Source organism: Elgaria multicarinata, chromosome 1, assembly GCF_023053635.1.
Source record: "Elgaria multicarinata webbii isolate HBS135686 ecotype San Diego chromosome 1, rElgMul1.1.pri, whole genome shotgun sequence".
Classification (NCBI taxonomy): domain Eukaryota; kingdom Metazoa; phylum Chordata; class Lepidosauria; order Squamata; family Anguidae; genus Elgaria; species Elgaria multicarinata.
In genome coordinates this window covers 192,086,382-192,113,758 of record NC_086171.1, presented here as the reverse complement: position 1 = coordinate 192,113,758, position 27,377 = coordinate 192,086,382, and the positions used below count along the sequence as shown (strand labels likewise).

At 42.3% G+C, this 27,377-nt stretch overlaps 1 protein-coding gene across 2 annotated transcripts in view; it reads left to right on the top strand.

Annotated features, from left to right (window-relative positions):
* Positions 1–22,498, top strand: part of SLC13A3 (solute carrier family 13 member 3) — a 59,545-nt gene extending 37,047 nt beyond the window's left edge. For both annotated transcript variants that reach the window (XM_063120385.1, XM_063120376.1), the window contains exons 7-13: positions 4,079–4,174; positions 9,412–9,516; positions 11,288–11,385; positions 14,859–14,971; positions 16,637–16,798; positions 17,874–18,011; positions 21,790–22,498. In XM_063120385.1, coding sequence (XP_062976455.1) covers positions 4,079–4,174; positions 9,412–9,516; positions 11,288–11,385; positions 14,859–14,971; positions 16,637–16,798; positions 17,874–18,011; positions 21,790–21,975 — 898 coding nt within the window. In that variant the 3' untranslated portion in view covers positions 21,976–22,498. The remainder of the gene's footprint in view (positions 1–4,078; positions 4,175–9,411; positions 9,517–11,287; positions 11,386–14,858; positions 14,972–16,636; positions 16,799–17,873; positions 18,012–21,789) is intronic.
* The last annotated feature ends 4,879 nt before the right edge of the window (positions 22,499–27,377 follow it).

The following is a 27,377-nucleotide window of genomic DNA, read 5'->3' as shown; positions in this document are numbered from 1 at the left end:
AATTACTGCAAGGAGCAGGATAAATCATTCCTGTGAAAGCAGGCTTTGATAGTTACAAAGAAGCTTCTTCTGTGGCTGCGGGGGATTGAGGATCTTTTACTTAAATGCCAAGAGAAGAAATTCAACCTTTTCTAAGAACATTGGCTCTACCCTCCCCCGCTGTGGATGTCCTCAACACATAGATGCTATACACGTCATAAACATATAACATTTTTAGTCTTCCCATGCATCCCCATTTATACACCAAGATCTGCTGAGGAGGCCCACGTGGCCCTCTCCTTTGTTGATGCAGAACTGAGAATGGCTAAAGGGCTGGTGGTAGATTCCTGTGAGCCCTCTGCATACCATCCTCCCCGCCGCCAAAGCAGACCCACTTGCCTGCTTAAGCCTACTGCCAAGGCCACCTGCCCAAACCCCTCACCCACCCACACTTGCCTGCCGCCCAAGCCCCCTTCACCCTCAAAACCCCTGCCAAAGCCCCCTGCTCACGCCATTCCTGAAGCTAAAGCACCCACCACCATCCCCTTGCCAGCCAGCTCACCCTTCCTCCTGCCATCCTGTTCTTTATGCTGCCACCACCACCATCCCTGCTTCTCTCCTGCAGCTCCTCCTGCTCTTGCTTTCCTTGCTTAGCTCCAGCTGTCCCCACTGGTAAAAGGAAGTGCTGGAACAGCCGGCTGGAGAAGCTTGCCGGGGCTGTGATGCTCCAATATAAAATAAAACTTTTTTTAAAAAAAAGTTTGAGGAGCAGTAATCTGAACCAATCAGACCCTATCATTGAAAGGGGGAACAACGAATGAGGGCACAGAAGTGGTGAAAGGACCACCCCTTCACTCTTCTTAGGGTGGGGCCCCGGCTGGGCCCTTTGGAACCTCTGAGCCCTGAACAACTGCCCACTCATGCCCACCTATGATGCTTGGTGGCTAGATCTTGCGCCTTCTCAGTGGTGGCACCCTCTCTTTGGAATTCTCTCTCCAAGGTTGTGCATCTTACGAACTTTAGGGGAGCAGGAGAAAGCTTTTGAAAGAGCTTTTAGATTACTAGAATAGTGTTTGCATACTTTTAAATTTGAATTGCTTTCTTTTTTTTACCCTATTTCTTCGATTCTAAGAGACACTTTTTTCCCCATATAAACATCTCTAAAAATGGGGTGCGTCTTAGAATCGCGGGTGTGTCTTAGGATTTTTTTTTCTGTTGGTGGTACTGAAATTAGTGTGCGTCTTACAATCGATGGTGTCTTACAATCGAAGAAATACAGTAGTTTCTGTAGCATGATACTGTGTTTTATATTTTATTTTATTTTTTAAAAAAATGTGTAAGCTGCTAACTTTTATTGCACAGAATATAAATATAAAAATAGACATGGGTTACACGAAAGAATAATGGGAGCTGTAGTTTGGTGAAGTGCTTGGAATTCTGTTTGAACTCTCTAACTAATGCCACATGCTGGTAGTGTCAATAAATCCCATGACATGACAACCGTGAAATCAATATCACATCTTTTTTGTAATCCAGTTTACAATGGCATGGGACCTCTTTTTTCCTCTCTCTGATTCTGCATGTGTGGTATGATGGTCTCCCTAGTGCTGGCTCCAGGTTTTTAGAAGTCCTAAACAGTGGTCCTCCTCCTCCTCCTCCCTATTCCCTTTTTGCTTGCCAGGCAAAGAGACAGGGAGCAAGCAGGCCGTGGCATATACTGCTCCTCCTTCTCGCCGCCATAGTTGTTCTGATTACAGCGAGAGGCAGGTGAACAAGCTGGTTGCAGTGGTGAAGTGGAGAGGCTCTTGTCAGTGGGCCCCTTGTTGGGCTGTGAGCCTTTGACAAGCCCTTTGGCAAAATTGACCACTAATTAAGACAGGATGTAAGCAATAGCGTAGAACACAACATAGCTAGTTTGTTTGTTTTAATTTTCTATTTTGTGAGGACTTAATGATATTGCATGTGAGTTTGACTGAATTCTGATTCAGTTTTTGTTTCTGTAGAAATAATTGTGATTGAGACTAAGCCAAGCCCTGGTCTGCCCAGTTGTCTCTCGGCATAGTTCCAAGCAGAGAAGATAAAGTCATTAGCTGGACAGCGGAATTGGTCCCATATCAATGAAACAAGAGTTCTTCTTCTGCACAGAAGGACTTATTGGCCTGGATCAGACAACACGCTAAACCATGCTGCTCAACCACAAAATGGTTAATGGAATGCATTAAGGTCAATGCATTCCATTAACCATTTTGTGGTTAAGCAGCATGGTTTAGCGTGTTGTCTGAACCAGGCCTAAGACTCAAGCACGCCCCTTCAATGACTCTTCAATGACCCTGGGCCTTGTGCACTTTCCCCCACTTCCCTTCCTGGCCACTTAGCAAATACAGAGAACTGTGGGGCATGTGTGGGTTTGCTGTGTTTTCCCAATGCCTCGTCATACATTTTTTCCCTGTGGTTTTGCTTTTGGTTGCTGTGAATTTTGCAGTATAAAACTGGGAGCAGGAAACTCTCTCTCTCTCTTTGTGTGTGTATGTATGTGTGTGTGTGTGTGTGTGTGTGTGTACGTGCGTGTGCCCTGAGACTCTTAACAGGCATCTTCTTTAATGCCAAATATTTTTCAGGTTGTGGGTGGGGAAACCATGGTTCTTTAAAGAAGGTACATTTCCACCAGGCTCGGCAAAACATCTTTTGAAAGGAAACTGGGTGTACAATAGATTTGCGCTACAGTTGCATTTGTTTTAAAAGTCATACGTTTCATTTTTTTTTAAAAAAAATATTATAATGTCATCTTTACATTGATGCATTATATATTCATTTCACTTATTTGCCTTCTATCCTGTTCTTTTGGTCCAAGCTGAGCAAATTCCGCAATTTTGGTACAGACACTAAAAAGATCCTGTCCTGCATCTTAGATATATGTCCTACTTTTCCAGCCATGGCTCCTGTAGTTCAAAACAAACAGAAACCACAGTAAAACCATACAAATAAAATCTTTAAACCCACAGAAACAAGAAGTAAAAACAAAACACATCAAGAACAGCAAGGAAACATACATTCAACAGTTTCTCATGCAGTAATAATTATTAGGGGTGAGCACCTCCTCGGTCTCAAACCCCGAATCCTAGTTGAAGCAGGCTGATTCGGCCCGCCTCGACCCGAATCCAGTTCAGGACTGGATTGGGCCACCTTGGCCCAAAGCAGCTGAAGTGCTTTGGGCTGATGGCCAGCCATTGCCCTCCCCCACCTGCAGGACTTACCTGAAGCCTCTGCTCATGCTGGTGAGCTGCCTGTTCTCCAGGAAAGCTGCTCTGACCTGCCATAGATCTACTGTTGCAAACTACCGGGGCTGGAAAAGGCCATTTCCAGCCACCATAGTTTGCAACAGTAGATCTACAGCAGGAAAGAGTGGCTCTCCTGCAGGACGGGCAGCTCGCTGGCCTGAACGGAGGCTTTAGGTAAGTCCCACAGGTGGGAGGCAGCAACTTGCTGGGTTGAGCGTGGAGAGAGAGAGGGGGGAGCCCTATGGACTCCCATTCGGCCTCATGCCCAGGAAACTAACAGTAGGGTGACCATATGGAAAGGAGGACAGGGCTCCTATATCTTTAACTGTTGCACAAAAAAGGGAATCTCAGCAGGTGTCATTTGTTTGCATACAGCACCTGGTGAAATTCCCTCTTCATCACAACAGTTAAAGCTGCAGGAGCCCTGCCTAACTTGACCAAATACAAAACAGGGCAGGGCTCCTGCAGCTTTTACTGTTGTGATGAAGAGGGGATTTCACCAGGTGCTGCATGCATACAAAAGACTCCTGCTGAGATTCCCTTTTCTATACAACTGTTAAAGATACAGAAGCCCTGTCCTCCTTTCCATATGGTTACTGTATCATATGGTCACAGCCAATCTGCTTCGTATTTGGAACTGAATCCAAAGTGGACCGGGGTGGTTCTGAGGTGCCCCGAGTCAAATTGGGGCCAATTTTAGAAGCTCTGAATTGACCTCTGAAGAGAATTGGGGTGGGGTCAATACTGTTTGGTGGAGAGGCATGTGTGCTTGAGAATGCGGGAACTAACTAAGCATTTTTTTTCTTTTCTTTCCATGTCAGGGGCTGGAGAAAGAAGAAATCAGAAATACGAGCTGATGCAGAAGCAAGAGCCAGGACAGTAATAACGGAGGATTATCAGAAACTGGGACCAATCAAGTAAGTCACAAGGAGAACAATGCAAGAATCAATCGAGATAGTGAAATATCAGGAAAAGAAGAGGCAGATACATATTTGAGGCCGTTTTAAGCCTGTTTTCTCTCAACTGGGTTCTGAGACTGTGAGTAAGCCTGGCTAAGGGGGAAATGGCCTCTAGCAGGGGGTGAGAGAATTGGCAAGAGAAAATCAGTGAGGAGCAGGGGGAAGGAGTCAGCAAGAGCCGGCCCAGGACAATTATGTTTGTTTGAGCTGGTGGAACAGCAAATAGTAGCATCCCCCTCACCCCAGTCAAGGTGCATAGCCATTGTATCCAAGGCCAGTCACCTGAGGCAGAAAATCCCACAAGCTCCATTAAAAGCACTAAAAATGAGATCATAATAAATTAAATAATTCACAATTGTTTCTGATTGCACCCAATATTAAATGCGTGAAGCAGCCAACTCACCTTGCCTTATAGTAGGGCCAGTCCTAGGTTACCCTTCCACCCGCGTATTCTCTGCTACAAATCACCCGTCCTTTTTTTGTTGGGTTCATAGTTTGCTGTGCTCAGTTTTATTAAATGATCCCATTTTTTTTTCATTTTATCTAAGTGGTGGGGAATATTTTTTGCCCGTGAGGGCAAATGGGCCAAATGTCAGTGGTGGGTGATGCAGCGAGTGGAGGGCTAAGTATCCACCTTGTCCTCACACTCTCAAAGGTAAGTATATATGCACACACCCAGTCTCCCCCTACACACCCACACATATCAACATAGACACTGGGCTGGCTCACACCTAATGATAAGCCACTCTGAAAATGTGCTATGGTGTGTTGGACGTTCCTTCGCTATCCCACACTACTCCTGACAGATGATCGGGCGCTCTGTGGCTTGCCATTACTTGCTCCTAGCATGTATCCCATGGGCTTTTGCGGCACAAGCTCAGCACTCTACTGTGCTAATGAGCACAATGTGGAGTAGAGTTTATGTTGTAGGGTTTTTTTCACCTTCTGGGAGATTTGCACATATTTAACTTCTTTTTTTTTCACTTTTAAAGAGATTTGTGCATAATTTTGCATAAATTAAACTTTAAAAAAACGTTTACAGAAAATTATGTGAACTTGCTGTGCAAAAGGGCAGCACTTAACTGCATATGAGCTCAGCATATACCGTGCTTTATTTATTTATTTATTACATTTCTATACCGCCCAATAGCCGGAGCTCTCTGGGCGGTTCACAAAAATTAAAAACATTCAAAGTATAAAACAACAGTATAAAACCATAATATAAAATACAATATAAAAGCTCAACCAGATAAAAACAGCATCAATGCAAAATTACAAATTTAAAACACCAAGTTAAAATTTATTTATTAGCAAATTAGCACAATTCTCATTTTTTAAAAAAAACATTTTTTTAAAAAAAACACACACAACTGGATAGACCGATGATGGTCTGATTCTCCATTAGGCAACTTCCTATGTTCTTAACAGCTGAGCAGTGGACTCATGGGAGGGGATTCAGAGGCCTAGTTACTTGCAACCAGCCACAGCCAAGGACTCTGAGGGCCGTCTGCAAGCTGTAGAACGCCCACATGTGTGTTATGATATGATAAACCTCTGCCATATCTGTTCCTCAGTACTTTTTGGTTAATATTTTTTTTAACAGACGCTTCAGCAACTTAGTATGGTTGCCCCAGCTCCAGAAAGTTCAGCTCAAACTATACCTCTGAAGATAATTCCAAACTGCAGAGCCAACTTGAAACTTGGCGGTTGACGATGTGTTGCTTAATCAACCCTACTAAATTATTTAAACAAAGAACAAACTAATTCTCTAATTAGCCAGTCCACTAAGTGTTGGAAATTTGTAGCACAGGGCGCTCGAGAACGATCCCGCAGACAAATAAATTATGAACTGAGTGTTGCATGAATAATCATTTATGTAAGGATTGCAAGAGCTAGAAAAGTTCTGCACAGGAAATTAAAGGGGTTGGGTTCCATAAATGATTCAGTGTAAATGATCCCTTTCACTTTTGTAGTCAGAGGAAATTAGAGCTACTGATTTCTTTGAAATGCAGTTTCAGCAGCTGGTAGTTTGTCTTTATATTTGAGAATACATATCGGGAAACTCACCTGGGTCCTTTTTGTCAGACTCTTGCCCCAACGCTGCTGCCTGCCCATACTTGCGGTGCCGCGCGAGCTTCTTTTGCAGCTGGGCGAGCATCTGACAGTGTCGTGAGCCCGTCCGCCCTTGTCTGGAGCCCCCATTGTATGCAAAATTGGAGGCTCTGGAAATTACATAATTTCCCTGTTGCATAAAAGGGGATTTTATGGATGCCATTTTTTACGCAAGAGGGAAATGACAATTTCCGGACAAGGGTGGACAGCTGCTGGGCGCTTATCAGGCCGCCAGGGATGCTTGATGTGCAAACCTGCGAAAGCATTAAGCACAACCGACTGGGTCTGGGGCGCAGACACAGGCGAGCCCATTGGATCCAGTCAAGCTTCTGCAATGCCCCTATGCCTGCACACACAAAGAGGTGCTGGTGAAGACATAGTACTGATTGATGCTTCTTGCTATCTCCAGTTTAAGCAGTTCATTGGCACTGACATGAACTGTGGTTATGACTAACCAGTAATTTCCTTAAACCAAGGGTGGGCAACCTTTTTTCTGTCAAGGATAATCTATTGTGAGCCGCTTGTCAGCAGTGGTCAGGGCCGAAGTGAAAAGGGTAAATGCTTTGGTGACATCTAGATTAGACTGCAATAATGCACTCTATGGGGTTTGGCCTCCACAGCTCTTTAGAAACTTTTATTATTCTCTCAGTATTTTTAAATACTTTAAAAAGTACTTAAAAATACTTTTAAAAAGACCTTTTTGTTCTCTCAGTATTTTAACACTTAAATTTAACTTAAATTTAAATTTTACTGTTCTGACTCTGTATTTTAATCTTTCATCAATTTTGCTGTGTGGTTTTATCCTGGTTGTGCTTTTTATACTGTATTTTGTATTTGTGTTTTTAACCTGTTGGTTGTTTTATTATGGTTTTAATTTTTGTGAACCACCCAGAGAGCTTCGGCTATTGGGAGTTATAAAAATGAAATAAATAAATATTAGTGGGTTTTTTTTACTGCAACAAACGGACAAAAAATGTTCTACAACTATTGCATTGTCTGCCAGTACATTTCTGGGGTCAATTGAAGGTGATGGTTTGGACCTATCACACCCTAGAGGGTGTCTGGGGCGTACAGGAAGTGTGTTCTCCCCAATGAGCCTGTCCTGGTGCTTTGCAGTCCATAGAGCAGGCCCTGCTCATAGTTCCATGTTTTACCATGCAAACGTATGCCTGTTTACTCAAAGGAAAGTTCCGCCACGTGGAACGGAGCTTACCTTTTAGCACCATCATTGGCTGCTTTTTGAAAAGTAACAAACCCTACGCTGTTCTGTCTAGCCTTTCAGGACATTGCTTGATCCAACGGACGCTGACCAATTTTAATGGCGCGTTTTGTTTCCTTCTGTTTTTTATCTTGTAAACTGCTTTAGAAATGTAATCTGTAAAGGCAATATAGAAATACAGCAAAATAAATAAATAAATCGTGGGCAACTGAACACATCTGAAAACCTGCTTATAAAGATTTCAGCATTGGTGGATGGTTATGAAAGAAATTAGTTTCCTGCTGACCCATTCAAGTCATTATACACCAGCAATCTGCAAAGTGTCATTGTAAGAATCAAAGGCCCTTTTTTCATTCTAAGAGCACAGAAAGTCCATTAAACAGCCACTGCTAATTTGATTAGACACTCCAGATTTCTTCCAAATAGGTTATGTATCTCTCCTTCCTTAAATCAACTCTGTGTGTGTGTGTGTGTGTGTGTGTGTGTGTGTGTGTGTGTGTGTTAGATATAACAGTGGGAAGAACAAAGATTAACGATTCTCCTTCTAAACACACAATTACAAGGTAGCTTTCTCATCTTATGCTCTCCACAACATCCAAATACTGAGATTTTACATAATTGTTTTATGATTTTTAAAATGAATTTTTAGAGCATGCTTAACTCATTTTAAATGCAAGCTAATTTCACATCCTTGAAAACATGTATTCTGAATGGGTGGCAGGGGAGAGGGATTCCGTACAAAGCCCCCATCCCTGGCTGTCAAATATGCTGAACTTCCATTCAGAAACCCTGTAAAATGCACGGTCTCCAATTGCACGGAAAAAGCTTATAAGCATAGCCTCTGGCAAGCACCACAGTATGCACCTTGGGCTCTATCCATGCAAGGGTCTCAGTTCAAATGATCTTATATAAGAATAGGCTTATTATGAGAGATTTACTAGACTGATTTTGTTCAGCTATGGGGCGGTATAGAAATGTAATAAATCCGAAACAATCTTAGAAAATGCAGATCATAAAATATACTGGGACAGAACAATTCATATTGACAAGATAATGCCTTGCAACAAACCAGATATAACGGTCATAGACAAAAAAAGAAAAGAAAAAAACACATACCTCATTGATATAGCAATACCTATTGACAAAAATGTTTTAAAAAGAAGAGGAAAAGAGAGAAAACTATACACCACTGGCCATGGAAGTCAAAGAACTATGGCATCTTGAAAAGGTCACAATTATTCCATTAGTCACATCAGTCACCGGCATCACATCAAAAAACTATACAGAAACTGGGCCTACCAAAATACATCCACACCAACATCCAGAAAGCAGTTATAATTAAAACATGCTCAATTGTCAGGAAATTCTTGAATCTGTAAAAGACAGCATGATCTGGCAAAGCCCGTTATGTCCGTCTGGAAAAACCACCATGAGCGAGAAATTGATGGTGGTGGTGATGATGATGATGATGGTGATGGGCATATATTTCCTCCAGTATCAGATGCAGTAGCCTCTCAATACCAGTAACTGGGGTACACGAATGGGAGAGTGCTGTTCTGCTCATGTCCTTCTTGTGGGCTTCTGCAGACATCTGGTTATTCACTGTGGGTACAGAATGCTGGTCCTGAAGGGCCAGTGGTCTGATCCAGCACAGGTCTTTTTATGTTCTCATGTTCCCTTTAGAAAAAGCCAAAGGCTGCTTCTGCATTTTGTTCTGAAGCAGTCAGTCCTTATTTCCCCTGCACAGTCCTTTCAGTCTTACTCCTATTTCCATCCAGCTATTGATTCTAGTTGAACTCAGCTTCAACAAGACTGGAAAAAATGTTTTTATTACAATAGCTCACCACATTTTCTTCTGTTACAGGTTTGCTGAACAGGCAGTATTTGTTCTCTTCTGCTTATTTGCCATCCTGCTATTCTCCAGAGACCCTAAATTCATCACAGGCTGGGCAAGCTTATTCTCACCAGGGTAAGAATTTTATTTCATTCTTATTTCTCCCACTCCTGTGTTCTGATACCCAGACTCTTTCTTAGTGTTCTCCAACACTGATAGGATAAGTGTGCTACATGCTTTACATATCTCAAATATAAAAACAAACTACCAGCTGCTGAAAGTGCATTTCAATAACCTCCTAGAGAGCTTCGGCTATTGGGCGGTTTAAAAATGTAATAAATAAATAAATCTCTTGAAAGAGACGTTCTAATTGTTTATCTGTCAAGGTGAAGGCAGTTTCATGACTATTCGAAGCACAGAGAAATAGTGGTAATAAGAATGTCCTCCCAGTTCACAAGGATTCATGGCAACTCCATAATCTTGCCTCTGGGAATGCTATTAAAAAGCCTCCCTGGGGCTCAGACACACAGTTCACTGGCTTTCTTCAGTCCTCACCAGAAATGGCCTGCATTGCATATCAGACTTTCCTCCATAACTAAGAGAGCTAGAATCTCAAGAGTGCCAAACTAGGATGATGCCATATTCCATGTATCAAGAAATACTTTTTTTGGCTGCCCAAGTACCTGCCTGCCTCCTTCTTATGTTCTCCCCTGCCCTTCTTGTTTGCTGAGCCTTGGTACAAGATAAGCCTTGTACTCCTAGCAGCAGAACTATGAGGAAAGGCGACAGTTCTGCTGCAGATCACATATACGTAGGTTAAGCACCAGATAAATTGGGTACTAGAAGTTCTAAGAACTTGGGTACTAGAAACTTGAAGGCCTTCTACTCAGTCAGGGCACACAGCCTTGGGCACTGAGTTGGCTCAAAGCCCAGCTGATTTTGGCTCAATTATTTATGTATAACTAATATCAAAATGGGTTTGGTATACAAAAGTTAGAAAACAACAGAACTTATTGTTAGTGGGCATAATATGCCCAAGTATTTTCAGTTAATGGAAACCAAAGTATATGTTGCACTCATCATACAAGAATCTTTGTCCATCTGGTCAAATGTTATTGTTTATGGCCAATCTTAGCATTTTATAAAAAGGACACTTCATAATCACATTAGGCCCAGTATTCCAAGTTTCCTTTTCTATAGCTCAAGGGTTTTCTCAGACTCATTGGCCTGAGGCAGACAAAATATTCCTAATCTCTTAACTGGGGAAGATAGTTACAGCATTGGGCTTCTGTGATCAGTAGGCAAGCAGTAATCAATAGTCAAACAAACTGTTGGTGATTACCCTTTATAAAAAAGTAGAAGACCCAAGCTTTGTTCTCATGCTGTCTCCAGTTTGCATGTTTAAGGCATTTGGAGTGTCATCAGATGTGTGTGTATGTGGAATCGCATTTCCTTACTGTTGCTTTCCTCCTGCTTCGGTCCCATGGTACTTCCTCTTTCTTCACTCAAGGGAAGAAAGAGGAAGTAAACAATGACCACATGGCCGTTTTTATCGCACCACTTTTCCTGCACACAGCAGGAAATGGCAGCACTTTTCCTTTCCAAAAGATTATAATCGGATTGATTATTTTGTGATGGAAAAAAGGCAGGGAGGAGCAGGAGACGCATGGGAGGTGGACAATGTTGCCAAAAGGACTTGCGAACATCTGTAAGTGGGGAGTAACGAGTGTGCGATAAAGCGCTCATCTGATGACACAGCTAGCTTCCTAGTCAAATAACTGCTTATTTTAGGGCTGTAACATACAGGAGAGATTTATAACCAGAATTACAAATACTGAGCATTACTGAAGCCAGAACCTGATTCCCTCACACAACTTTTACTGAATTCTCCCTTTCTCTATGTTAGGTTTGTCACAGATGCAGTTACTGGAGTCACAATAGTGACGATATTGTTCTTCTTCCCATCAAAAAGGCCATCTCTTAAATGGTGGTTTGACCTAAAAGGTAAGTTGCTGTCCTACTAAACCTTGGACCCAGTTCTTGTCATCTGCATTTTCTATATAATTGAGCATAAAACTAGGGCTTCAACAAACACTATGTACAGGGTCTCTTATGTCGTTACTTCCTGAACCATTTGTCCATAGGGGAGCTTAGAATAGTCAGCCAACCAAACGGGAGAGACCTGAGAGCAGATCATTCTGATGTCTACTGATGTCACAATGGACTGTAATTCTGTATGGAAATAATATTTGCCTTCTGTTTCTAGGGATATTAGTTCTTTTCAGGGGTCACTCTCCCTGGTCAAAGGTCTCAGGTTCCCCAAACACATCTATGGCCTTCTCATCCCCTCCTTTCTGATGGCACTTCTCTTGCCTTTGCCAGTGAAGTTCTTCAGAAGTAGGGTGTGGACCAAATTACTTACAGAAATCTGGACCGTTAGTATAGAGATGATATTATACAGATAGTTCCCTGGAAGCTGAAGTGACTCGACTTGTACCCTGTTCAACAAAAGGGTGTCGCACTATGAGGACTTTAGCAGTGCTAAGGAACAGCTCCATGCTTACCCTTTATCACAAGACCTCTTCCTTGTGGTAACAGGATGTGTCACTTTGCAAAACTCCATTTATGAGCTTTTATGGATTCTTCTTTGCCATAAATTTCACAATCTTTGAACAGTGAGTAGAAAATTAACACTGCAAATCCAAAGTGCAAACAAAAGAAGAAAAAAGCCCACCTGACCGTGACCAGACAGATATAAGCACACATTGCATTGTAAAGTACATTTGACAAAAGGGACTAATTTACATATTTAACTGATGCAGATATGTAATGCAATTTGAAGCTAGTTCTGCGTACCAATGTACCCAGTGAAACTACAGACCTCTGTGTTGAGGATCAGGAACGATTCCTAGATCAAATTAGTTACATCCCGATTCCTCCTCTGTAGCATGTGCTGTGGCCCATTTGCTTGAGACAGTAGGTTTATTTATTTATTTGTGCTTAAACCAACCTAAACTCAGATACGGTCCATTTACAATATTTTGCATGGGCTAATCCACCAAAGTTGTTTCATTGCAAAGACTCCTATATCAGGGTCAAAGGATAGGATACTTTAAAGGCAACGTTGTCTTGTCTTTTTCCCCTCTAGAGCAGGAGTGCATAACCTTTTCAGCCCCCAGAGCCTCATCTAGTGCCTCCTGGGGTGGCAGGAGCTGCACATGCACACACACATTCACATACAACTTATATATGACATAGAACTCTCTCTCTCTCTTGCACACACGCACACGCACACACACACACACACACACACACACACACACACACCACCCATGTAACCCACTTACACACACTGTTTGACACATTGGCTCAGTTCACACAACACATTTCTCTACACAGTGTGAAAACTCCACTCAACAGTTGAGCGTGTAGCAGGTACTCACCAAACAACATGTTCTAACTCCACTGTTGTGTGACTGTGGGCTCCTGTGGAGTTGAGTAAAAGTCAACGCAGTGTTTGATTGACAGATCCTCCACCCACTCTCCTCCCCCACTCACTCTCCACCCACTCTCCTCCCCCAGTCCTCCTGATGGTACCCCATCAGCCTTTGTTGCAAAAAAACCACCAATCCCAGCTGCTCTCCTAGAGCAGCACTTGCTCCTTTTGCCGCTCTTGCCGGGGTACTCTGTAGCCAGTGAGAAAAGTCAACTCAACACAATGGGAAACTCCATGGAGCCTTCCACACAACACAATGGTTGTGCATGAACTCTCCCCTGCACAGCATGGATATTCAGCGTGAAGTGTTTTCTAAGAAGACTCCACCGTTGCGTGAAATATTCCCTCCAGACAACACGTTGCTCAATGGTAGTGTAAAAACTCCACCATGGAGTTCTAAAACCACTGTTGAGAAATGTGTTGTCTGAACTGAGCTGTTCCCTCTCTCTCTCTCTCTCTCTCTCTCTCTCTCTCTCTCTCTCTCTCTCACACACACACACACACACACACACACACACACACACGCTCCACTCATTGACATTGATGGTGCTATATAAATAAATAATAATAATAATCATGGGCACATGCATACCACTCACTGATAGACACTCAGATTCACACACACCTCTCACTGACTTACATGCCACACTCACAGACATCACACACTGACTCACCCTCTCACCCACCCATCCCAATTCAACTCCTGCCCAAAAGCATTTCAGAGGCCTGCTTTGATTAGATAAAACCTTCACTCCTCCCAGAAACCTCAGTTCTCCCACCATCCAGCAGCTCTCAGATTGTCTCTTAGAAGATGATCCACCAGTCATTGTCAGAGGACTCGATTCCCTTGTCAAAGAGCTCTCTGACTCCAACTCTGACTGCTTCTGAGACCTGCAGAGGGCTGCTGTTTGGAAAAAGTAAGAAAACAACAATGATGGAGTAGTGTTTGGACACAAAGAGAGCGAATAGTCACAGGATGCTATAAACAAATTTATTCCTGAAAAGCTTTTCAGTAATAAATTCATTTACAGCATCCTGAAACTATTCTCTCTCTCTCTTCGTGTTCATCTTTGATGCTCCCCTGCCTTGCACCTTTGGAGTGGTGTTTAGGGCTGAAATATACAGTAAGCCAAAAGCTTCCAAAAACTCCTCATGGCTGCATTGGAGGAGGAATGGAGGGAAGAGCTCATGAGCCTGAGCCCCACCCGGGTTCATTCACATAATGCTAAACTATGGTTTAGTGTCTGAATGAGGCCATTTGGTACATAGTGCACTATGCCCAAACTGAAATATACATTTACATGGCCATAAGAATCGCCTTACTAGATCAGAGTACCCACCCACCCCACATCTAATCCCAGAAGAAGAAGGGCATGGAAATAATGGCCCTCTCCCATTTTTTTGCCACTACATTTGGTATTTGTCATTGTATGTGGCGTTTCTATTGAGCTTTTCTGGTTAATTGCCATGAATAAAGTATCTTCCATACATTAGACTAATCTCAAAACCAGCTCAGCTACATTGTGTAGCAGCGATGCCAATAAGTTGTGTTGTATGAAGTATTTTCATTTCCCTGTCCTGAAACTACCCCAAATTCCAGTATAGTTTTCCCCAACACGGAATCCTCCCGATGTCTATCAGCCCCGGACAGCATAGGCTATGGTCAGGAATGCTGGGAGTTGTGGTTCAAAATGTCTGGAGGGCACCAGGTTGAGGAAGGCTGGCCTGGTATTATGAGAGAATTTCTCTCTCTCTCTCCCCACTATTCAGAATTTTGTAAATCTCCACCACGTGCTCCTTTAGTTGTCATTTTTGAAACTAAAAACCCTCAACTGTGGTTATTCTTATATTACTCATATATGTGCCTTTTCATATACAAATGTGACTCTATATATGAAAATAATGTAGAGTTCAACCTTTAAGCTATGGGCACAACTGTTGCTAATCTCTCTCTTTCTGTTTCACAAACTTCTTTGTCTAGCACCAAACACTGAGAATGAACCCTTGCTTTCGTGGAGAAAAGCCCAGGAAAGTGTACCTTGGAATATAATCATCTTGCTTGGAGGAGGCTTTGCTATGGCAAAAGGCTGTGAGGTATGCCTGTTAGAATGCTGCCTGTCAAACATTTACCACATGTCCCTGGTTTTCTAAAGACTGACCCTGTTCTGATGACACACTAAGTCACAGTGGTTAAGAATTTTGAGCTAAACATTATGGCTTAGCGTGTCAGGTGAACTTAGTGTGTTGTGTGAACCATTTGTAACCATGGTGGCTACATAACCGTGGTTTAAACTTGCTCACTAACCGTTTGCTGCAAAAGAATTAGTGGCCTAAGAATGGCTTAGTGTGTTGTCTGAACAGGCCCACTGTTGACATTTCATTTCTGCATGACCAGTTTATGACTTTGGGCCTGTTCAGACAACACGCTAAGCCATGGTTAGGCCACTAACACTTTTGCAGCAAATGGTTAGTGAGCATGTTTAAACCATGGTTATGTAGCCACCATGGTTAGGAATGGTTCACACGACATGCCAAGTCATGGTTCACACGACACTCTAAGCCATAATGCTTAGCTCAAAATACGTAACCACTGTGTCTTAACGTGTTATCTGAACAGGGTCATTTTGATTACACACACAGTGTATATGTATACATCTGTGTTTGCGTGTGGGAGATCAGGACCAGGTAGGGTTTCTTTTTAACCCTTTACCCCCACAGTGCGGTCTTGCTGAAAATCACCCCCAAGCTCTTATTCTACCCCTGCTCCCACCCCTGGCTCTTATTATGTGGGAAAGAGGTTGCTATTAGTGTCAGTAGCAGTTCTCTCCTGGGGCAAACAGCAACTGAGGCAAATAGAGAGCTTTGGCTATTGGGCGGTATAAAAATGCAATAAATAAATAAATAAACTGTGGCAGGGTCAGGAGGAGGATTTTTCTTAGGACTGAGCTGTAGGGGGGAAGGGGGGAGTCCCCTCTGCCTGCACTGTGGTACCAATCCAGATCAGACCCCCACCCACCCCCTGCCCTCCAGCCTGAGCTTCCTTAAAAAGAAAACCACCCACGCAGACGTTCACCCAAATGAAAACACACATTTAATGTATGGGGTATTTTGGCTCTAAGGGTAAAAAGAAACAATAATTTGTGAAGCACAAGAACCACCATGAGGTGATTTGCCCACACATTTCCATATGCTGAATTGACCTTGTGAAAAGGTACCAATGTAGTGAGTTCACCATTTGAAGGAATGTAACAATACCAGAGTTTTCAAGGATGTGTCGTCTTGATATTTTCACAAGTCAAATTCACAATGTCCTCAATGAACCGCCCAGAGAGCTTCGGCTATTGGGCGGTATAAAAATGTAATAAATAAATAAAAATAAATAAATAAATGTGAAAACTGAGGACAGAGTCATTGTGGCTGTTCAAAGTTGTTCTATGTTTCAGAGGACAAATATCTCTCACTTCATACAGTGGCCAAACTACCCCAAAGTAAGCTTGTTCATCCTGGGCTAGCTTGGTCATCTGTATCATCCTACCAGTAATAAGGAAGATTTTGCCGTGTCAGGCAGGGATGTGTGGTAAAATGGTCATCTGCACCCACCATTCCAAGTCGCCCCTGAAGGAGGATGAATTTCAGTTGTGACTGAAATGTTCAGTTCCTAATTTATCATCTCATGACGAGAGATGAAAGACCTAAGCAAGGTTCAGCCACTGTAGACTTTTTTTTACACAACCTTCTGGATTCCCCTCCCTGCTTTAGGAGTCTGGCTTGTCCACCTGGATTGGAGGTCGGCTTGATCCCCTGGAGAACCTCCCTCCTCCTGTAGCTGTTATTCTCATCACGATTGTGATTGCGATGTTCACAGAATTTGCTAGTAACACAGCCACAATCATAATCTTCCTGCCTGTCCTAGCAGAACTGGTAAGAGACATTTGCGTCGTTTTCAACCATGTGGCAGTAGCTGAACAGCACCGGCATAATGCTTTCTTCTCACAAATAGGGTTGACATTATCTCAGACATAAGGCTTACGTTGTTGGCTGCATTGTACAATCGATTTCCTCTTTTGCACCTTGTCCTTTGTTAACGCTACACGTGGCATGACTAGTGTGCAAGAGGCCCAGCACTGCTTTTTAACTTCACATCTGAAAAGCATTCGGTTGACAGCTGAAAGCTGATGGCTGCCATTTGATCCCCACAGGCACCACATGTGCTGCTCTCAGTGAACACCACATTCTCTTCTGGCATGTTCAGTTATAATGTGCTTGAAGAAATTTTGGATTCAGCAGAATAGTATTTCTTGTTGTGTTTGGCCTTCTTTTCAAGGTCCCGTACGTTCAGGTAGCCAGAATGAAGAATCTGAGTCCCTATTTCAAGAAAGTGGTGTATGACTGAAAACAAGCCAATGTGTGTGAAGGTTTAACTAACTCATTGGGAGAACTCACTGCTAGGCCCAGGCCTTGGATACTCTGGAAGCAAGTATCCATGGTCCCCTGGCCAGTTCTCTCTCCATCACTTCCCCACCCACTTCCCCATGGTTTGAGCCATCGTAGCACCAGGTAAAGCCTCCAGAACTACTTCAAAGTCTTCTAGACAATTACAGCTAGTAGGGTCAGGGACACTCTACCCATCCCTTTTCAGCTAGGGTAGCCAGTTACGGATTGCCCCACAAAGAGGAATTGTATTATGAAAGAAGAGGACTTTTTAAACCAGACTTGGACTGGACAGCCCTAGAAATAGAGAACTGTAAGAAATGGAAGGGGAACTGACTGGGTCTTCTAGCAAAATAGACACCAGGAACAAGAAGAGAAGCAGACCTTGGACTTCGCTACTTGTTCTATGGCCGTTGAAGGGCTTTATCCAGGATGTTCATGTAGGATCGGCAGAATCTTGTGCAGGAATTATGCACACATTTCTACAGGAACTTTATTGCATGTCTCCAATTCAGCTAATAAAATCATACATCCCCTTTTTTCTGTTTTGTTTTGCTCTTTCAAGGCCATTCGTCTGAAAGTGCATCCTCTCTACTTAATGATACCAGGGACTATAGGATGTTCATTTGCTTTCATGCTTCCAGTCTCCACACCCCCAAATTCAATTGCCTTTGCTTCTGGACACTTGTTGGTCAAAGATATGGTAAGTTATTTTATATATTCATCACTATTGATAGCATAAATATCTAGAGCAGGCGTTGGGAAAAGGTAGACCCCCAGAAGTTTTGGACATCATCTCCCAGAAGCCACTGCCAGCATGGGCAATGGTCAGGAATGCTGGGAGTTGAAATCTAAAACATCTGGAGATCTACTTCCTGACCTAGAGCAAGGTAAGGCGTATGTTTTATCAGCATGGGATTGCAGTTAATTTGCACCAGCATGCATCCTCCATTGTTCTTATTTCATTTATAAATGGTTCATCATATAAAACTCAAAGGCTCAGTTCAGACAACACATTTCTCAACAGTGGTTTTAGAACTCCACAGTGGATTTTTTACATCACTGTTGAGGAGTGTGTTGTCTGGAGAGAAAACGCCACCCTACGGTGAAGTTTTTTGGGAAAACATTCCATGCTGAATCTCCACGCTGTGCAGGGGAAAGTTCCTGCACAACTGGTGTGTTGCATGGAGAGCTTCATGGAGTTTCCCGTTGCGTTGAGTTGGCTTTTCCCCTCTGGCTACAGCGTTCCCTGGCAAGAGCAGCGAAAGGAGTGAGTGCCACTCTAGGAGAGCCAAGGAGAGAGGAACTGTCAATCAAACCTTGCGATGGATTTTACTCAACTCCACGGTAGCCCACAGTCACACAATGGTGGAGTTACAACATGTGTGGGGAGTACCCCCTAAAAACTCAACCGTTGAGTGGAGGTTTCACACTGCGTTGCCTGTGTTGTCTGAACTGAGCCAAAATGTCTACAATGAGTAATAAAACGTATGTCTAAGGCACATTAGAACCAGTCTCCTGTTAAAGGATCTTTGCTAAAAGGGCTGGGAAAGTTCTCTGTGTGAGCCCTTGGAGAGCCCTTGCCAATCAAAGTAGATGGGTTAGTTAGATGAGACAATGCTCTGATTCAGTGTGACGCGGTTTCATATGATTTCGATGAGACTTCAATAAATTTTCTCTGGATTGCATCCATTATTTCCAAGTGATTTGTAGGAGCATAATGCAAACCAGGGCACAGCAGGCAGAATTTTCATTGCCAGATAAAAGGTGCGTTTGCATGTAGCATTTTAAACAGCAGAATTGTTTACTTCTGCATTGTTTACACTGCTGTGTCAGGACCAAAGCACCCTTAGGAACACAGGGTATGGGGAGGAGGAGTATAATTCTTTCTCTCTCCACTGTGATCCACCTAAAAATAGTCTATCAGAAGCTGCTGTTTGCATTGGTGCCAATGGAGGCTTCCCTTGAGATGCAAATAGCAGCTTCAGAAAGGTTCTTGCTTCCAATGTCTGCTATTTACATTATAGAAAAGTGCATTTTAATTGCATTCACACGATCAATTATTATTATTATTATTAAATTTATATACTGCCCCCATAGCTGAAGCTCTCGTCACATTTAATTTTGCCCTCAGCAAGGAGTAACATGCTGCTATTCCTATATGCATTGACCCAAGGCTGAGAACAAAATCAGCGCCTGTTCTATATCCTTTTACATTGAAGGAAAGAGGAAATGGCACTTTAGGAAAGTATACTCTGTCTACTGTTTATGCCCTGGGCGACAGAATTCATTAAAATTGAGGATTTGATTTGATTTGATGGTCTTATAGGCCCCTTCCAACTTTACTATTCTATGAAAACATACATTATTACTGAAACTGGTTGCAATGCTTAAACAGCAGTAAACTACTGTTGGATCTTCTAGCAGTAATATAATACCAAACTAGTGCTGGTCAGGAGTAAATTGCATTTATTAAATTTTAAACTACCCAATTAATCAAAGTTGTCTGAGTATTGTACAAATTAAAAACACAGACATTGCATTATTTAATTAGTATTATTATTATTGGTATTTATATGCCGTCACTAAAAAGTCATCAAGGTGGCATGCGATGATTTAAAACAATAAAACCTTTAAACAATGAAAACAAAATTAAAAATGAGAAAAATATTAAGAACTAGGGATGTCAGAGAAATCCTCGACAGATTCAAATGAAATTTGATTTCTAGGAATCCAACCTGTAGATTCCTTAGTGGACTTGCTCTTTCTGAGTCATGCCAGCAGGTTTTTCACTTTTTGGGGTGGGGTGGTGGTGGAATTTGTGCTAATGTGAAGTAGCATAAGTAGAACAAAATTCTGGTAAAAAAAAAAAAGCTGATTCGGTCAATGAGCAGACAACAGAACAAAAATGCCTGACCATCTTCAAGAAACAGAGATGGAATGGATTTAACAAAATCCATGCATCTCTAATTAAAACTACATATTTAAAAAGGCTAAATTGAAAAAAATGGTCTTTACACCTTTTTTACAAGCCAAGAGAATGACGTGGGGGGGGCAGTTGTAGGAACACATCTGGCAGGAAAGTGTCAATGCTAATACAACTAAGACATAGTGGTTATTCAGTATTACAGAAACTAACTGCAATCTAAATTTTCACTTCTTAAGATCCAGTAAGATTTGCTCACAAATGTGAGGGTTGACAATATGAAGGTGTTCCTAGTGTTTGTTGGCAAGCTTCTGTATTTATTCCATTCAAAAAACAGAATTCCAGCAGAGAACTAACAAGTAATTACGGTCTTACTTCTGCCTCTTGTCACACATTATTAGTTTCTGGTTTTATAAGACATGAGGATATGAACTGACCATGACCTAATACGAAAAGCAAATTTACCAATTATTTGAAACTTAATTCCTCAAGCAGATAATAATCAAATATTACAGAAGAAGATAAATGATCTCTCATCCTTGCCTAACTTCCTGGTTGGGCTATTGCAAGGTTCTCTACATGGGTCTTCTCCTGAACATGGTCTGGAAGCTCCAGCTGATGCAAAATGCTGCTGCCCATGTATTGACGGGGCAGTGCGATGTGAGCATATCACACTGATTCTGAAATTTCTGTACTGGTTGCTAGTGAGCTACTGGCCTCAACTCAAGATGTTAGTACTGGTGTACAGAGATTGAAGCAGCCCAGTTGATATTTTTGCTGTATTCAAGTCCCTAATAACTCAAGAGGGCAGGACTAGCTTTCAATTGAATATTATGAGAACCTTCTTAATTGTAAAAGCAGTTGGACATTGGGACAAATAACTACTGGGCTCTCCCTCATTGGAGGTCTTCAGTTAGAGTCAACACAGTTACCTGGTAGGGATGCTGTTTGCCCTGGATTTTCTGTATCAAGGCTCCCTCCAACTCATTGACCCCACGATAACTCAAAATACTCTCTAAGGCCATAGCTAGACAGGGCGAAATCCCAGGGCGATCCCTGGAATCGTCCCTGTGCATCCACATGATGCACAGGAGATCCCGGGATCAAGGAGGGATGAACCCTCCCTTGCCCCGGGATCTCACCCTCCCCTTTGAGCCTGCTTTTTCCACTGTCTTGGGCTGATCCTGAGACCGCGGAATGTGTGTGCCGGTGTCATGGTTTGTCCCGGTTCCTCATGAGGAGCTGTGACCCGTGCACTGAGCGCTGAGCTCCTCAGGAGCTCTGCGCCCATCGGGGGTGGGGTGGGGGAAGCAGGAAAATTAATTTTAAATAAAACACCTACCTTTTGCCCACGAGTGTTTGTGCGCTCTTTAAGGAAAAAAATGGCGGCCACGATGTCCTCTCCCTGCAAGGTCGTCACGTGCCACATGTAAACAGAGGAGGAGATTTCACGATAAAAATATCGCGAGATGTTCACCCCTCCGTCGCGCTAGACCGGTAGGTCTAGCCGAGGCCTAAGTGAAGGATATTTAATCGGCTTTGTTTTCTTCCACAGGCAAGGACTGGCCTGCTTATGAATCTGATGGGAGTTTTACTTCTGAGCCTAGCTATCAACACTTGGGCTATGAGCATCTTTCAGTTGGGTACCTACCCTGACTGGGCCAACATCCATTCAGAAAATGCAACTACCGTGCTGATGGACGTGCAGAACGTCACCTTGAACTCAATGAGTAAATTATGAACATAGCAACCTTCTTTTGGGAGGGAGAAACCCCTCTTTTCAAATTGAGCACTGAATTAAATCGGCATCTGGTACAAGTACGCCCAGGTGACGGCACTGTTGATGCCCACCCAATACAGGACTGTCCTGTTCTTTTATGTTTTTGCTTATTGGAGAATATTCGCTGGATAATTGCTTTGTGTCTCAGAAGACTTTTTCCACCTTTGTGCAAAATTGCATCAAGCAATTCTAGGTAGGTTTAGTCTTCGACATTTGAAGCCTAGCAAGTCTTTTCCCTTCTCTTCTCTTGTAGAACTAAAGGGAACTGTTTTTCCTCCCCCCTTTCCTCCCTTTTAACTAAGGGGGATCAATATCTAAGCTTAGACTCACATGGCTAACTGAATGTAGAAGCATAGAACCAGTGAAACAACATGGCAACTTCTCTTGGACTGCAGAACCATTTAAATATTGCGCATCACATATTCTTCAGCAGACACAGGTCTGATGAAGCAAAAATAAAAAGTGATCTTATGCCCTCATTTATGCAGGGTGATGGCTACCTGGCTGCATCTGTTGCGCTTTAGGAGGAGGAGGAGCCTAGAGCACAGGATTACAAACAAAGGCTTGCCATCAGAGATGATTGGCAGCTGATGATTTTGAAGTCCATCAGAGATAAGGTGAAAGACTTGGGGGGCAGGGGGATTCAGAAATGAAAATATAATAATCGGAAAAGCAAGCCATTTATCCTGGTCTTGTAAATGGAAGCATAGACGTATTAAGAATTAGGTATAACAAACCAGCTGGGGATTAATTTGGAAAGTGCAGCCAATTGGGTTGAAAAATGATGGGAATTCTTAGTGGTCAAAAGGTTCTGTGTACCTCCTAGACCACAGTGCCCATCTCTTAAAGTTGTTGAAGATTCCGATGACATTTTTCAGCTGACATTCTTTTTCCTGTTGGTTTCCCTATACGGGTGACTAAATGGGGTAGGAGATTAGAGTATTGAGACATGTCCAACAAGTGTGCTTGACTCACCGCCTTTCACATTTGTTCTTTGCTAGCACAGAATAAATTTTGTGCATTTCCCCTAAACACGCATAACTTCTTTCTCCCAGAATTACATGCCTAGGCACCTTAATTTTATTCTTAATAAGCACTTATTAATAGCCTTAATAATTGAATGCTTGCTATTGTACCCAACTGTCTATAGACCATGGCTTGCCTTAATAAATTTGATGTTTACTGAGAAAAGGGGAGAATGGGGAGAGAACTCTTGGGATTAGATTGTGAAGTCATGAGGTATTTAGCATCTGCTACCAGTTGGAAGTTTAAAAAAAAGATGCCAAGGTGAATAAGGATACAGCTACAATTATGCAAATTCACAGATTAAATGATAAAGGAAGAGGAGGTTATCGAAGGAGAAGGGCCTGTGCTGTACTCTGGGAGAGGAACAGCAATGCACACAACTACAGACAAATCATGCGATGTTTTTTTACCTCTTCAGTGAGATACAAAACTTTTGAGTGCGAATTCCAGGAATTGGATTGCAAACAATGACTGACCATAGGAAACAATGTGGACTGCAAACCCTCCTCTTGCAGATGGCAAAATAAGATTGTGTAAAAACTGCTAGTTTGGGTGCATCTTTAGTATCTGTGTTATAGCCAGCCAGATCACGTCCATTATCCATATGGCATTCCTTCTTAGTTCTTGTACTGTCACGTTTCTAGCAACAGTATCTTGTAGCTTGGCTATCTATACACAGTGCTCCCATGTCTAAAGGAACATAGGAAAGTTTCTTATGACATTTGAGATCATTGGTCCATCTTGTCCCATTTTGTGGTTATGTGAGGCTTGCAGGGGAAGCCAGTAGCATCTGATGGCACCCAAATCAAGGCAGGTAAAGTCCTAGTAGAGTGAGGGCACTATGCGAAAAGGTCCGGTTAATTGGATATAGTCCTGGCAAAGTAGACAGGTCAAAGTAGACAAAGGCAAGGCAAAAGAAAACAGGACTTTGGATAGCTCTGAGTGGGTCCCGTTGGCTGGACCTCTCTGCTAGTAGGCCAATAGGAACAAAAGCCAATGTCAGCCTACATAAGGCTTCAAGACTTGTACTAGAGTCAGCTCCACCCTTCCTGGAGGAGCTGACTGGGCTGCTAAAGGGTCTCTCACCTGATTTTGTGGCTTGAGACTTCTGCAAAACTGGGGAGATGGAGGTTCTTCCTGAGACTCATCCTCTGAGTTATGGAACAATGGTAGGGCTATGTCCTATGGCTGGAATAGCCCTGAATAATCCACTCTGTCCTACCCCCAAGGAAGTAGCCTGTGCCTCATCCTCATCAGAATCCTCTGCTGTACAATGGACCAAGGGCCAGGGGTAATGACATGTCTAGTGCATTATTGTCTTCTCCAACTGCATGTGACTCTTCAGGATTTCAGTTAGTTTTCCCCACTTCTCCCTGGAGATGCCATGGATTGAACATAGGAGCTTTTACACACAAAGTATGTGTTCTCTACCTGTGAGCTACAGACCTTGCATACCATTGGTAAACACTGGCATAAAAATACTTGGTGTTCAATATTGGCATGTTTATCAGGATTAGGCCCAACAAGAAGTCAACTTTAGATGCTAGGATCTTGGAAAATGTGTGTGCCAGGGCCTGCATTTTCTTAAATGTATCTCGAGTGAATTTGACACGTAGCATGAGGATTATTACTTCACATGCTTGTGAAAGACATTACAAATAACCATGATACTTTACTAGGAAATTTGGTATATTCCTGTATTACATGACAGTTTAGAAACAAAGTGTGGGTATTGCCACTCATTTCCACCAGCTTTGAAATCTGACATTGACTTGAGAGCTAGTGGTTGACTTAGAATGGTTTAAATCCTCAGGAACAGACATAGGGTGCAATCCTATGCCTGTTTAGACAGAAAAAAATGCTACAATTCCCAGGAATTCCCTGTGCCTCTTTAGACAGAAAAAAATCCTACAATTCTCAGCATTCTCCAGCCAGCCATGCTGGCTGGGAAATGCTGGAAATTGTAGGACTTTTTTTCTGTCTATACAGACACAGGATGGCACCTTGAATGTTTTAACAGTGGCCCCAGCTGATCCTTCCCCCATACTGTGATCTAGGCTTCAAAACTTGCCTTATTTTAAAGATGGTGCATATTTGACAAGTCTACATTCATCCATCAATTTATGAAACTGTTGCAAGATCTGTGGCAAAAGTACTTGAGAGACTGGGTGGAGGAGATAAATAGTAGTGCCATCACAGATGTTATCCAATAGATGCCCTTTCTAATCAAATTTCCCCAGGCTCTAAACTGAACCATACTGGAAACTCAAACCTGGCTTTCTCATGCTGGGACAGAAAAAAAAGTATGCTTACATTACACTGGAGGGCACTTTCAATCCAGCATCACTGCCTTTAAATTTTACATTGGTTTTCATCCGATGATTCTAGCCATGCAAACTTTAAAAGTCTAGGTTTTGGGGATAGGCATGCACATCAGAGACATGATGAGTTAGGGGATATTTGTGGGGGATTATTGTTTGGATATTGGCCGAAGATGGGGGGGGCGCGTGGTTAAATCTTTGATCTCTTTATATACAAATTGCTTATCTGGGTACTTTCAATGAAAGTGTTTGTAAATGGACAGTGATTCCAATCACCGTTGTAATCCAGATTTTATATTATGTTTTGAATGTGTGTACAAGGATTGGATTCAATGCAGTTGGAGGATCAATGCTGAAAGCATGCTTAGGTCAATGTGACACTTTCTTGCTGTGATACAGTGGGGAAATTCAGGGGCTTTGTAAATCTGTGTTATTGTGCCTTATTCAGGATCTGTTCCTGGAGCATACCTGGTGAATACAACCATTAGATCCACTTTTTCTCTTTCTCTTTTAATCATAGCTGCGGTTGCTATGAACATTTCATCATGGATGCAAGTATAGCCAGAAGTCAAGCTTAAAAGCACTAGAACATCGCCAACTGAGCGTCAGATCAGATCATTCAATGCTGAAGTCTCATGATTATGAGGAATTAAAATAAATACATTCATTACTCTGTTGCACTGTTACATTCTGCATTTGTGAGTCACAGGGAAAGACTGGTGGTTATTTCTCCTTTCTTGGTCATAGTCTCTTCTGCAAAGTAGAGTCATTTACTTGTTTCCGTACCATAAAACAGGAGGCATGTGCATAAGTCCTATTGAACTTCTGAATACACATACATTGATAATTGATAAAAGTATTGAAGCCATTGGGTTAAAGCAACATTGCTAGCCCCAGAATGCTGAATGAGGGACTCTTATATATTTAAAACTGTATACACCCCTCCTTTTATCCTAGGAGTTATAGGCAGCTGCCAACAAAAACAATAATGTAATTTAAAAAGCAATTAAAAAATAATCCTTTCAATTTACAATATGAAACTAAACCTTAACGTGCAAAATTACTGGCAGACAATAACAACACAACAGTAATCAAAATATTTAAAATGTAAAAAAACACACACATTAAAATCAGCAAGTTAAAAGTCACATACCAAATGCCTTTATTTAAAAAAGGATAGTCTTTAGCAGGTTCTCGAAGGTCATTGGTGAAGAATTGAGATGAGCCTCCCTTGGAAGGGGTTTCCAGAGTCTTTTGGAAACCCATCTCACTTAGGACAACTTATCAAGCATCCTTCTAGAGTTGCCACCTTTTTAGACTGGCCTGCAGCTACCCATTGAATAGCAGCCTGAAACACAGAAATGTAGGCAGTTACACCTTTTTCAGATCTAAAAGCAAATGGTGGGAGATAATTAACACATTTAAATTTTGTGTGCGTCAAGCTGTAATTAAAGGCGTGGGCGGGACCAGTCAAAACGGAAAAAAGAAAAGAAAAAATAACAACCCAATTCCTCCTTATTCAATCCCCACAAATGTTGAACCTGTTGTTTCAGCAGTCTTCCACCTCTTAGTGCATGGGTAGAGAATTGGTTTAAGAAATCCAGTGGAGGCACAAGGACAATGCTGGTATTCTTATGGCAGCTTTATGTTGAAATACTGGTGCAGTAGCTATTGATGGCGCTGCTTTGAAGATAACTCACTTCATTATAGAATGGCTTTAGGGGGATAATGGGCCTGTTCAGATGACACGCTAAGCCATAATTGGGCTGCTAACCCTTTTGCAGTAAATGGTTAGTGAGCGTGTTTAAGCCTTGGTTATGTAGCCACCATGGTTAGGAATGGTTCACATGAAACGCTAAGCCATGGTTCACATGACACCCTAAGCCATAATATTTAGCTCAAAATGCTTAACCACTGTGGCTTAGCTTGTCATCTGAACAGGGTCATTATTGTTGCAAGATCAGCCTGGGGCAGTGGGCATCACGTACACAAATTGCACATCCTTGAGATACATCT